This window comes from Erpetoichthys calabaricus, chromosome 8 (genome assembly GCF_900747795.2).
Source record: "Erpetoichthys calabaricus chromosome 8, fErpCal1.3, whole genome shotgun sequence".
Lineage (NCBI taxonomy): Eukaryota > Metazoa > Chordata > Cladistia > Polypteriformes > Polypteridae > Erpetoichthys > Erpetoichthys calabaricus.
Window position 1 is genome coordinate 139,612,067 of NC_041401.2, and position 12,964 is coordinate 139,625,030.

General features: G+C 38.3%; 1 protein-coding gene across 2 annotated transcripts in view; it reads left to right on the plus strand.

The window, feature by feature from the left end:
• The window catches only part of smarcal1 (SWI/SNF related, matrix associated, actin dependent regulator of chromatin, subfamily a-like 1), a 140,919-nt gene that overhangs the window by 26,343 nt on the left and 101,612 nt on the right, over positions 1-12,964 (plus strand). For both annotated transcript variants that reach the window (XM_028807540.2, XM_051931368.1), the window contains exons 2-3: positions 2,248-2,641; positions 2,835-3,129. In XM_028807540.2, the coding sequence (XP_028663373.1) occupies positions 2,300-2,641; positions 2,835-3,129 (637 nt within the window). In that variant the 5' untranslated portion in view covers positions 2,248-2,299. The remainder of the gene's footprint in view (positions 1-2,247; positions 2,642-2,834; positions 3,130-12,964) is intronic.

Sequence of the window (12,964 nt, forward strand, 5' to 3'; positions counted from 1 at the left end):
AAAATGGTCTGACTTATTCTTTCATGACCAGAGACTTAGTGAAAGTAAAAATCATAATGTTACAAATCCACAAGGATTTCCTAATTAAAAAAGGATGTGACAGTAAAGCTTCTAAGTGTGAAATTAGATTTTCTTTTTAAAAAGCACGTTGAATCTAAAGTATGTAATTCAATGAGTGTAACAACCTTGAATGAGTCAGATGGAATCAGTACTGTAGGAGAAATGTGTGAAGTGTTAGCTTTCCACATTTAAAGCAAAGTGTTGTACACCAAACTATGCACCTACTGCACAAATTCTAACCATTCCCAGAAGTGTCTCCTTGATTTTGTGTTTGGATTTCTGTTTTCAGTCAATATATACAGTATGTATATAAAAAAACAAAGTAAAACCAACCTGGAGAAGGGGTAGAAACTAAATTTAACAAATTTATAAAAGACTAGATGGTGCAATATTCTGAAGTCCAAATCCACATGGAGGATGACTTAAAGAAATGATAGTGTGGATGCTAGGGGTTGCTGTTGCTCCTTAAACCCAGCAGACAGACACACAGGGTAAAAGTACCAAGAAGTTGTTTAATTTTTTTTTTCTTTCCTCTTACTGTGCCCTCCAAGCACGACAGCCACAATAACACGAGTAAATAATACAATAATCATAATTCTCTCTTTCTTCTCCACACCTCCCAGCAAGCTTCGTCCACCTCCACCCGACTCTGGCTCACTTGCTGGGTTTTCAGGAGTCCTTTATATAGTCCTTGACCCAGAAGTGCTTCTGTTCTTCCTCCCATATGACATACAAGAACTTCTGGGTCAGATGGAGAATTCCAGGTCTTTAATCAGCCCGGAAGTACTTCGGGGCTTCCATCCTTGTGACTTCCACAGCACCCCTTGGCGGCACCCACGGCGCCCAACAGGGCTGAGATACTGAACTCCAAGTCCCAGGATGCCCTATGTGAATCCGGGCACTGCTACACTCCAGGGGAGCTGCCATCTAGCGTCTTGGGGAAGGCAGTGTCTAAACGTAGTTGCCTTCCCTTCTCGGGGCCGTCCTTTACAGTAGGAAATAACATAGTTTACAGGTTGTAGCCATGGTAAAATTTTTCATTTAATTAAATAAACATATTTGTACTAAAGCGGTTTATTTGTGTGGGCGCCTCCGTTCCTTGTTTTTATCCATATGGGCTCATTTACAGGTCGTAGCCATACGGGCTCGGGTTTGTATTACTAATCGTTGAGCTCCTTCCATTTGGAGCCATGACTCCTTTGCCTCTGCTGTGTCAGAAGCATGTTGTGGGCGCGTTCATTCATTGTGTTTATCCATACAGGCTCGTTTTGTATTTCCATTAGTTGAGCTCTTTCATTGTGGAGCCGTGACGTCTTTGCTTCTGGTGTGTCTGAAGCGCGTCGTAGGAGCCTCCGTGTATTGTTTTTATCCATGCAGTCTCGTCTTTGTTGTTCTGTGGCTGTGTCGTTAGGTAGAAGTTGTTTACTGTTAGGAATATTATTATTAGGAAGCATACTCCAACTTACACACACTGACTGCTGGCACAGTGGATTAGAGCAGGTGTAGTTTACAGGTTGTGGTGTTTGGGCGCCACGCACTGACTCTGGGAACTACAGGCTCGGTTTTGTATTACAAATCGTTGAGCTCTTTCGTTAGTTGAGCTCTTTCATTGTGGAGCCGTGATGTCTTTGCTTCTGGTGTGTCTGAAGCGCGTCGTAGGAGCCTCCGTGTATTGTTTTTATCCATGCGGTCTCGTCTTTGTTGTTCTGTGGCTGTGTCGTTAGGTAGAAGTCGTTTACTGTTAGGAAGCATACTCCAACTTACACACACTGACTGCTGGCACAGTGGATTAGAGCAGGTGTAGTTTACAGGTTGTGGTGTTTGGGCGCCACCTACTGACTCTGGGAAGCCGCTGGGTTTGACTCTGAGGCGCAGTGCGCATGCCGTGCGTCCGCCGTCCGTGCATAAATTAAACTGTGGTTTAGTAATATAGGTATTAACAATTTTCCAACTTACTCATACCAGGCTAAGCTAATTTGCATGACTTTTAGATATGGGAGAATAAACTAGGCTAGCTGGAAGTGCTGGGGATAATGAGCAAACTCCACACAGATAGTCATCAGGCAGGTATTCAGATTTGGTCATCTGAAGCTGAGAAGCAACTATAATAACTACTATAGCATTTATTTATTTCTGAAATTGGCTGATTAATCCTTGCAATATTCATGTCTCTGTGTTTTGGTACAGGTTTAAATCTGGGCCCCTTTCAGGTTTTATAAAAGTACTGTTGAAGTTAGAAATGTCAGTGTGTTTGACAGAAGACCAGAAAAGAAAGATTGAAGAGAACCGGATTAAAGCACTGGCCAGAAGAGCAGAGAGACTGGCAGCCCAGCAGAAAGAAGTGCATCCTGGAAAAAACAACTCTAATAACTTTCTGTACAACAATTTGCAAAATGCAGAATCCTCACCAACCACACTGTTGCCTGTAGCAGCTGAACATGGTAACTTTAGGGAGGCAAAGAGTTTTCAACAGTGTAACACTGTTCAGGTATTAAGTGCACAACGATCACTAGCCATAAATGGTCCTCTGAAGCAAGAGTCTTTAAAACCAAATGCTGAACAGAATCCAGGCTGGAAACAGGTAAGAGACCTATTGAAAGTGATTCTATGTAGATTATATAACTTAACTACCGAAAGATGTAAAGGATGCCTACTGTTTACTTTGTTACCTTTTTATCATAAAGTTTACAATCCTCTGAAAGCTTTTCTCCATCTTTGATATTCAATTTGTATGTCGTGCTTAGGTTGGTAATTGAAATATGTTGTTATTTCAGCCTCCTGCTGTTCGTGTTGAAGACCCTCAAAGAGCCAAAGATGTGACTGATGCAAGTAAAGTGGTGGTGGAGAAGCCTGATACAGCTACAAAATTCTTCTATGGATCAGCAATTAAGGGATCCTCAAGTGCTTCGGCAAAAGTCCCTGAAAGTGTTAATGGCATTCCTGGGAAAAAAACTGTGATTCTTGTGAAAGGGAAGTGTGTAATGCATAATGAAGAACGTTTTCGTGTAGAAGTTGGCTACAACTCTGATCTGATTGCTTTGTTTAAGAGCATACCCAGTAGAAACTATGGTAAGTGAAAAATTGTTTTCTATGTAAATGTGTGATATGGTGCAAATTATCTTTTTAGATTATTAGCTAAGCTTGCAGGTGGTTTGTTCTCAATTTATGCACTGATAGTTATTGGTATCATTAAACCACAGTTAATACCTTTTTTCTTTTGAGAAAAAGAGCTTTTTTTTTCTCTCAAGTTCTAGTTATAATAGTTATAAGCTGCTTTATGTTAGTGTCATGCCTTGGGCTCTTGGTTCTCAAAATGTACATTAGTCATTGCAGCCCTAATTGCAATTAATCGATGTGATTGACTGATTAACAACAAATTTAAATCAAATTTTAGTTTCTTAGCCTCCTTAGCATTAGACCCGACCATTAAGCAGGCTGCGAAAACTGTGCTAAAAGCATTTGTCCAAAGTGTCTGTACAGATGCGTCTTGCGTAACCATTAGAATCAAGAATCACGAATCACTCAGGCTGTAAAAGTGCTGTCAGTGCTGCCGTTATTTGGAGGAATTATGTCTGAGTGTAGGTTTTCACTAATTCTGAATATCTGCACTTTACCAACAAAGAAGACTTTGATGAGAATACCCATCCTGCACCCAAACTGAAGAGTATACCAGGCCATTGTAGCAAAATTACGGAGCGTTTACATTCCGGTCTATGATGTCAGCATCGATGAAAGTCTCATAGCTTATAAGGGCAGACTGTCATGGATACAGTACATCATGTCAAAAAGCAATATTTGGCATAAAGTTTTATGAGCTTTTTGAATCTAAAACGGGTTACATTTGGAATTCAGTTTTGTACAAAGGTAAAGGGACAATGATTGATCCAAAATACAATCAGTATGGCGTTGCTACGTCATCTGTGCTGACTTTTGTACTGCTTTTGAGTTGGCTAACTACCGTGGCAGGTGCAGCACATTCAGCGGAAAAAGATTCCTCCAAGTACTTGCCACAATTCTTGTTTGTGTGGGAGTATTTCACCTGAAAATCTGAGAAAATGGTTGGTTCTTCACTGTGTACATAAAACAAGTGATGTTCCACAACAGCACTACCTCAATGCATGAACACATGAATTGAAAGTAACACATTTACACTTACTTAGCTTTTCGACAATAATTCTTTTAGTGTTGTGATGCTGGCTAACTTGAGAAATTCATGGTAGTGACAAGCTTTGGGTTGAAGGTTAAAACCATGGTATTTCTTTGGAAATAAACTGCTTAACACTAGAATTACCAGAGTCTACAAAAAAACTCGTAGATCCGGCCCACCTTAAAACCGTTCTCACTTCTCTTTTGTCTTCTAAATGAGCCGATTAAGACGAGCCAGCAAGCAGCCAGCTATTCCATCCCCCACCATCGCAGAACGTTCACTAAGTTTTCCCAGCTCATGCCTTGTTTGATTATCTGGGAGTGACTGAACTTTGAGTTTTAGAGTGGAAATAATAGATCGTTATTGGGAACACACGCATTTCATGCGTGTTCCGTTTCTACAGTAATCTGTGTAAACACATTGTTAAAACAGAAACTTTTTCATATTTTAGTAATAAATGTTACAAAATGTGGCAAACATCAAATAAACACTTTCACAAAAGGTTCAACGATGCTACAACACCTTCCGTGGCGTAGCAGTAAGATTTGCTTACTTAGAGCTACAGCAGTCTTACCGTGCATTACAGACCCGAGTTCGATTCCCCGCTGGGGAGGAAGTGTTTTTTTTTTCTTTGTAACCTCAAACGGACATAAAATTTATAAATTGGTATGCACTGTAAATCGTTAAGTTTAAAATGTCGATCGCAGTTATTTCTGTTGATTAATTCATACTTAGAGTCAGAACAGGAGCTTATTCAGCTTATTTAGCTTCTGATCTGACTCTAACAGCGCCACAGTATAAATTCACACCCAATTTGACGCTGTTCGTTTTCAAATAATATTGTAGTAGTGCGATTATGTTTTCTGATTGGTACTATTCGCGTCATCATAAAATGATTTCTTCAAAATGTCACATATATTTGTCTCTTTCTTTTTTTAAAATGTGCGTTGATCACCGCCAGCATGTTGTAGCACACAGCAACTGGAACTGCATGTTCTTGCGCGCACTGAATAAGCACACTGAATAAGACAGCGCTATATGCATTCATCAGATTCAAATGTTAACAGTTCACAGTTCACACACATGCAAGGATCGTCTTTCTTACATTTACAACGTTTGTACCTGTTACAATGTACTCACTTCTCTCTATGCTGTGGTTTCTATTACACACCTGAAAGAAAGACAATATATGTGAAAACATCATTGCACTAATGCAATATTATTTGAAAACGAACAGCGTCAGATCGTTTGTGAATTTATGCTGGAAGGAATCTGTTCTGTATGGTTGTGGGCGTGGGTGTGAGTAGTGGACATAACTGGGAATTACTGTGAATGTGTGTGGTGTTTTGAGATAATGAATAGAGCTGCGAATTACAGGTGCTTGCTCAGTGTAATAGAAACCATAGCACAGAGAGGTGTGTACACTGCAACAAGTACACATGTAAATGTAGGAAGGGCGCTCCTTGGGTGAGTTATAGCGCGTCTTTATGTGAAAACAGCAGTGTCAGATGGGGAGTGTCTGATGATTGCATATAGTGCTGAAGTTAATATTCTTTACTATGCTTTCCTGTGCATGTCCTGGAGTACAAAAGAAACAGCATGCAGCAACATGTGGGGACTGGCAAGATTGGGGGAAAAAAAAACACGCGGTCGTATGTATCATGATACACTGCAGAGCTATAGCGCGTCTTTATGTGAAAACAGCAGTGTCAGATGGGGTAGGAAGAATGAAAAGTGAATAAAAAAAAACAAAAACAAAGCTAACCTTTACAAATATCATAAATTACACCGGCTGTTACAGACTGAAATCAAATGTATCTTTTTATTCTAAAATAGTAAAAATAAGAGCAGTTCACTTCTCAAAAGGGAGTCATGCAGGATCGAACTTGTGACCTGTTGATTGCCAGTCAGCAACTGATACTGTTGCGCCACAGCGGCAGTCATTGCAAATAAGTGTCAATGTCGCACACTAAGGCGGCTTTTTTTTTTCTGCAGTTGTATTTTTGAATAAAAGCGCACTTGTTCTGTTATATTTGTACCTTTCGTGAAAGTGTTTCTTTGATATTTGGACTTCAGGCTTCATAGTTTATGCCTACATTTTGTCATTTACTACTAGAATATGAAAAAAGTTTCTGTTTTAAAAATGTGTTTACACAGATTACTGTAGAAACGGAACACAAATGAAATGCATGTGTTCCAAATAACGATTTATTATTTCCACTCTAAAACTCCATTTCACTCCCAGATAATCAATCAAGGCATGAGCTGGGAGAAATTCGTGCACGTTCTAAGTCAGTGGGGGGATGGAATAGCCGGCTACTTGCAGCTTGTACATTTAGATGACAAAAGACGATGGTGGAGAGGTGCGAAAGGAGTTAAGAAGCAATTTACGTGGGACGGATCTATGAGTTTTTTCGTAGGCTCTGGTAATTCTAGTGTTAATGCAGTTGTCAATTGCCACCATTATTACCCACACGTATATTAAAGTAATGTTTCAGTGCATAGGTTAGATATGTGAGTTATACAGAATTCTGCCTATGAAGTGTTGATTTTCTTCCACTTCTTCACTTTTGCCTTTTTTTTTTTTTTTTTTTTTTTTTGCTTTTTTTTGTAGCAGAACTGTTCAAAATGAATTTGTTTCTTTCTGTGTTGCACAGAATCTTTTGTAAATGATTATTGGTGAATTACCACAGATAAGTAGGTAAGTTGCTTTTAAAAAAGTGTGAAAGTGCATACAAACATGAAGAATTTAAAATGAACAAACAGATTTACATGCATATTGCCAACCCTGCTTGCTACTCTGTTTTTACAAATAATAAATAAATGTTTAAAATGTAATGATGGCAATAACAAGCAAACTGCACGTTGTGCATTCATTACCTCTTCAGAACAAAGTGTGAAGCTATACTAAAGTCAGCAGTGCAAAAAAGTTCATGAAACGTTTAACTGATGCTCTGTGACTGCAAAAATATAAAAATATTGGTTTTACCTTGGTCTTCTCTTCAAGAGATAGGAACTGCTCATCTCCTGCAATATGATTTCAGTGTCTTTTTAACTTTACAAGCATTAAACCATCATTATGAAATATGCCTAGCAGGTGCTGTATCTCAGAAAGAAAGAAAAGGAAAGAAAGAGAAAGAAAGAAAGAGAGAAAGAAAATGCATGTAATAAGAGTGGATCCATTGTAACACCCAAAAGCCTAATTATTTGGTCTTGTTTGAAGTTAGACAACTGACATGAATTTATATTAATAAGTCCATAGTTAATGAAAAATATATACTTTTTTACTTCCATTTTTTTCACTGAAATGTTTTATTATCAACAGTGTTGTCTTATTTGTCTTAATGTTGAAGTTATTTTAGTTGTGTGTGTTTCATATGCTGATTTTTCAATTTCTGTATATAAAGCACACATTTATACATCTACTTGAATCTACTTGACAAAATTACTCATTGGATTAATCAATGAAACAGTGGACAGATCAATTCTTTACAAAATAATTGTTGCAGTCCTAATTGTCAACAATGACTCTGTAGTGGGCCATATAGAATATATTGTAAAATCAGGAAAACTAGCACATACTATACTTTAATAACAAATGTTAGCTTTACAAATACTTACGTCCTCCGAGAAATGGTTTAATCATAAAACTATTAATTAAAAGCAATGCCCAAACACAAATAAGAAGGTAATTTTAAGGTAATGTGATTTCATTATAGCACTGTTCAGTCATGACCATGAAACTGATTGCATCTGCTCAAACTGTTTATATCAGATGAGATGTTGGATGTCACAACAATTCATTCATTGCAAACATTTCTATCACTTAATAGACTTCTATACTTTTAGCAATTGAAACTTGTGAAAAGACCTGCTCACAGCAGTATACTGTATGATACCAAATAATAATACCATGTACACAGCAGGCTTGCAAACCTTTAAAACAAATCCTGAGTAATGTACAGTCTGAAATCAATGGGATGTCGCATACTTTCTGTCTGAAAATTGATCCTTAAAATTAAGAAAATAAACAAGATTTGCCTGTTGCAGCTTATTGTAAAAATTAAAAGATGGAGAAAAAGATCTATTAACAGCACTATACCAAATTTGAAATAAATTGACCTGCAAAGCCATTATTTTTCTGTACTAATTCCATGATGAAGCATTTGAAAAAACACACAAATTGCCCAAAGGCACGGTTGGGATGCTACTGTCAGAAAATGCATTTTATTACTTTTCTCATCAAACACATGGTTTGAAGTGCAGAAATAATTCATTATGATTGATCTGCTGCTAGAAAAGTTTTCTCCTTCTAAATTCCTTATTTCACATTTGTAACCAGCATTCTTTATACTGATTTGTGCACCCACCCAGAATTGCCGCTTTGACACTTCAGGAGTGTCATTGTCAACCATATCCATAACTAATAAAATCAGCCATGCTCAAACTCCTATTCCATAAAATCATACATGCTGGACAAAGGCAAGCAATCTGTTAAATAGACAATTGCCCTGCTATGTGGCAGCACTACAGGCTTTCCCTAAAAGCTTGTTTTATTTAATTATTTTTGAGGGACCACATGGCACCTTAGGATGATTTCAACAGCCAATTACAGTGGGGGAAATAAGTATTTGATCCCCTGCTGAATTTGTAAGTTTGCTCACTTACAAAGAAATGAACAGTCTCTAATTTTTATGGTAGTTTCATTCTAATGGAGAGAGACGGAGAATCAACCATAAACCTTGAAAAACCACATTACATAAAAGTTATAAATTGATTTGCATGTCATTGAGAGAAATAAGTATTTGATCCCCTACAACCCAGCCAAAATTCTGACTTCCACAGATTGGCTGTGTGCCCATGTAGCACACCGATTACAATCAGTCAACTACAGATACTCCTGATCTCAACTCGTTATGTATATAAAGCGCACTTGTCCACAGAATCAATTTTTTCCATTCCAACCTCTCCACCACCGTGGGTAAGACCAAAGAGCTGTCAAAGGACACCAGAGACAACGTGGGTGCTGCAAGATTTCAAACCATTACACCGTAGTGTGTTACCAGTGGTGTTCTTGGTGACTGCGATCCCAACTGCCTTCAGATCATTAACAGACTCCTCCCATGTAGTTTTAGACTGATCCCTCACCTTTCTCATGATCACTTTCACCCCATGAGAAAACTGATCTTGCATGAAGCTCCAGCCTGAGGGCGACTGATTGTCATTTTATATTTCTTCCATTTCTGAATAATCGCACCAACAGCTGTCAACTTCTCACCAAGCTTCTTGCTGATGGTCTTGTAGCCCATTCCAGCCCTATGCAGGTCTACAATTTTGTCCCTGGCATCCTTTGACAGCTCTTTGGTCTTGGATGTGCCTCTCTTAGAATGGAAAAAAATGGATTCTGTGGACATGTGTGCTTCATACGCATAACAAATTGGGATCAGGAGTATCTGTAATTGATTGAGTGATTGTAATCTGTGTGCTCCATTGCACACAGCCAATCTGTGGGAGCCAGAATTCTGGCTGGGTTGTAGGGGATCAAATACTTATTTCTCTCAATGATGTACAAATCAGTTTATTAAACTGTTTAATCTCACAAATACCCAACACAAAGGTTCCAAAAGTTGTATAAACACAATTTTTCTTTCCTTCTGTTCCTTAACACCTCCCAGGCAAGCTTTTCCCATCCTCCATACCCAACTCCAACTCACCTGAATGAGGCTGAGCGGCTTCTTTTATCTTGGTCACAGGAGTGCTTCCGGTGCTAGGGTATAGCCCACTGGAATTACTTCCGGGTCAATCGGAAGTCCCGTAAAATACAATACAATACAATTTATTTTTGTATAGCCCAAAATCACACAAGAAGTGCTGCAATGGGCTTTAACAGGCCCTGCCTCTTGACAGCCCCCCAGCCTTGACTCTCTAAGAAGACAAGGAAACACTCCCAAAAAAAACCTTTTAGGGAAAAAATGGAAGAAACCTTGAGAAAGGCAGTTCAAAAAGAGACCCCTTTCCAGGTAGGTTGGGCATGCAGTGGGTGTCAAAAAGAAGGGGGTCAAGTCAATACAATACAATACACAGAACAGAACAAATCCTCAATACAGTATAAAAAATGTACAAGTATGGAGCAGAATTTAACAGTGGATGATATCCCATAATATGATTTGGATTTGTTTAGAGTCCTGGAGACCTCATCCATCAAGCTGCCTCCCCCATTTGGCCATTCCACAGCTGAGTCAGCGCTGGGCCAGCCAATCCGATGAAAAGACACCTCTACCCCACGATTCCTGCAATCCTCCATCAGGGATGACTTTACCTTAGGCAGGCAGAACAACTTGGCAGGTGGGCGGTGGCACCAAGTGCCACATTTGAGTACCGAGAAGAGAAATGGAATAGGTGAGGGTTAGTAACAAATTATAACTATCATGTTACTTATGTTTTAGTGCTAATGACTAACAACAGAGATGCAGTTTGTACAGTTAATCAGCAGCTCTAGTCAGGATATGCTATACTGAAGTAGTGAGTCTTCAGCCAGGATTTAAAAACTGAGACCAAAGGGGCATCTCTTATAGTAGCAGGCAGACCATTCCATAGTTTAGGGGCCCTGTAACTAAAAGCTTGACCTCCCACTGTTATTTTATTAATTCTTGGAATCATTAGCAGACCGGCATCTTGAGATGTTAATGTGTGCTCTGGTTTGTAAGTCATGATATGTTCAGACAAGTAAGCTGGATCTTGGCCATTTAATGCTTTATATGTTAAAAGGAGGATTTTGGAATCTGCCCTAAACTTAACCGGGAGCCAGTGTAAGGATTTAAGAACTGGAGTGATATGTTCATATTTTCTTGTTCTTGTAATACAGTAATTCTTGCAGCAGCATTTTGGATTAACTGGAGGCTGTATAAAGAACAGTTTGAACATCCAGTGAACACAGCATTGCAGTAGTCGATCCTACTAGAAATAAATGCATGAATTGATTTCTCAGAATCCTTAATTCCCAACATTTTTAAGATGGAAGAAACATGAGTTGGACAATTTTGTAATGTGTGCTTTAAATGATCTGCATACGAGTGAAAATTAACATTGTTTCCTAATGAGAGATCCAAGTGGAGGCATGTAAAGTGAAAACAGTAAAGGTCCCAGTACTGAGCCCTGCGGGACACCATATCTCACTTTTGTCTATAATGATGGAGTACTGTCAGCACATTTCGGTACATATTGGAATCGATTTGATAAATAAGAACTAAACCAAGCGAGCACAGTGCCTGTAACCCTAACATCATTTTCTGGCCTGTGCAGTAAAATAGAATGGTCAGTGGTGTCAAATGCTGTGCTTAAGTCTAACAACATAATTACAGTGGAGTTTCCTTCATCAGAGGATATTAGAATGTCGTTTATAACTCGCGTTAGTGCCGTTTCTATACTATGACCAGTGTGGAAACCAGACTGGAATTTCTCAAATAAATTGTAATGCGTAAGGTGTGACTGAAACTGATTGGTGACTGCTTTTTCTAGTATTTTAGAGAGAATGGGTAAATATGAAATACGTCTATAATTATTAAGTATGTGTGGGTCTAGGTCTGACTTTTTAAGTAATGGTTTAATGACTGACACTTTTAATGCATCAGGTACTGTGCCATGCAATAATGAACTATTAATAATGTTTAGAATAGGTGCTGCAAGAACATCCATTGCACTTTTTACTAGTTTTGTTTGCACTGGATCTAGGGAACAAGTAGTGGGTTTCATTTTAGAAATTAAAGTTAAGACTTCCTGCTCAGTTACAGGATTAAAATTACTAAAGTGCTGAATGCAATGTGAGACAGGGTCTGATAAGGTAGAATGCGGTTTGTACTGTGATGCTGAGATCTGGGGTCTTATATTTTTAATTTTCTCATTGAAGAAGTTCACAAAGTCTGTACTGCTAATATCTGTTGGTATTTTGCACTGTAGATCTGAATTCCCATTTGTTAATTTAGCACCTGTTCTAAACAGTACCCAAGGATTTTTATTATTGCTATCTATTATTGTAGAATAGTATTCTGAGCAAGCTTTAAAGAGAGCTTTTTTATATTTTTTAACACTCTCTGTCCATGCAATTTGAAAGACATGTAGCTTTGTTGTTCTCCATCTGTGCTCCAGACACTCTAATTTAAGACCTCTAGTGTTTTCATTAAACTAGGGAGAGTTTATGTGTGCTTTGATCACTTTTGTTTTAAGGGGAGCCACTACGTCAAGAGCATCTCTCAAGGTCACATTATAATGTGATGTTAGCTGATCTAAATTGTTTTCCACATTTACATTTGATATTAACTGATCTAAATGGTTTTCCACAATTACCCTCAACTTGCACAAAGTATCTATAAATTCTGAAGCAGAATTACAACCTAGATGTCGCACTGTCTTTGTTTTAATCTGGGAGTGTGTTGGCAAGGGCAGGACTAAATCCAATGTAATTAAGTAGTGATCGGAAATAACTTCATTTAATGGAGTGATATTTAAATTTTGAATTTCAACTTTGTAAGTTATAATTAAATCTAATGTGTGGTTATGATTATGAGTTGGACCTTTGACAATCTGACAAAATCCTACTGAATTTAACAAATAAGTAAAACATTTGCTAAAAGTGTCAGTTTCCACATCAATGTGTACATCAATACTACGTGATCATAATTTATAGCCAAATCAGATAAAGGATTGCTAAATTCAGTCAAGAACAATGAATATGGCCCTGGTGGTCTGTACACTAGTGCT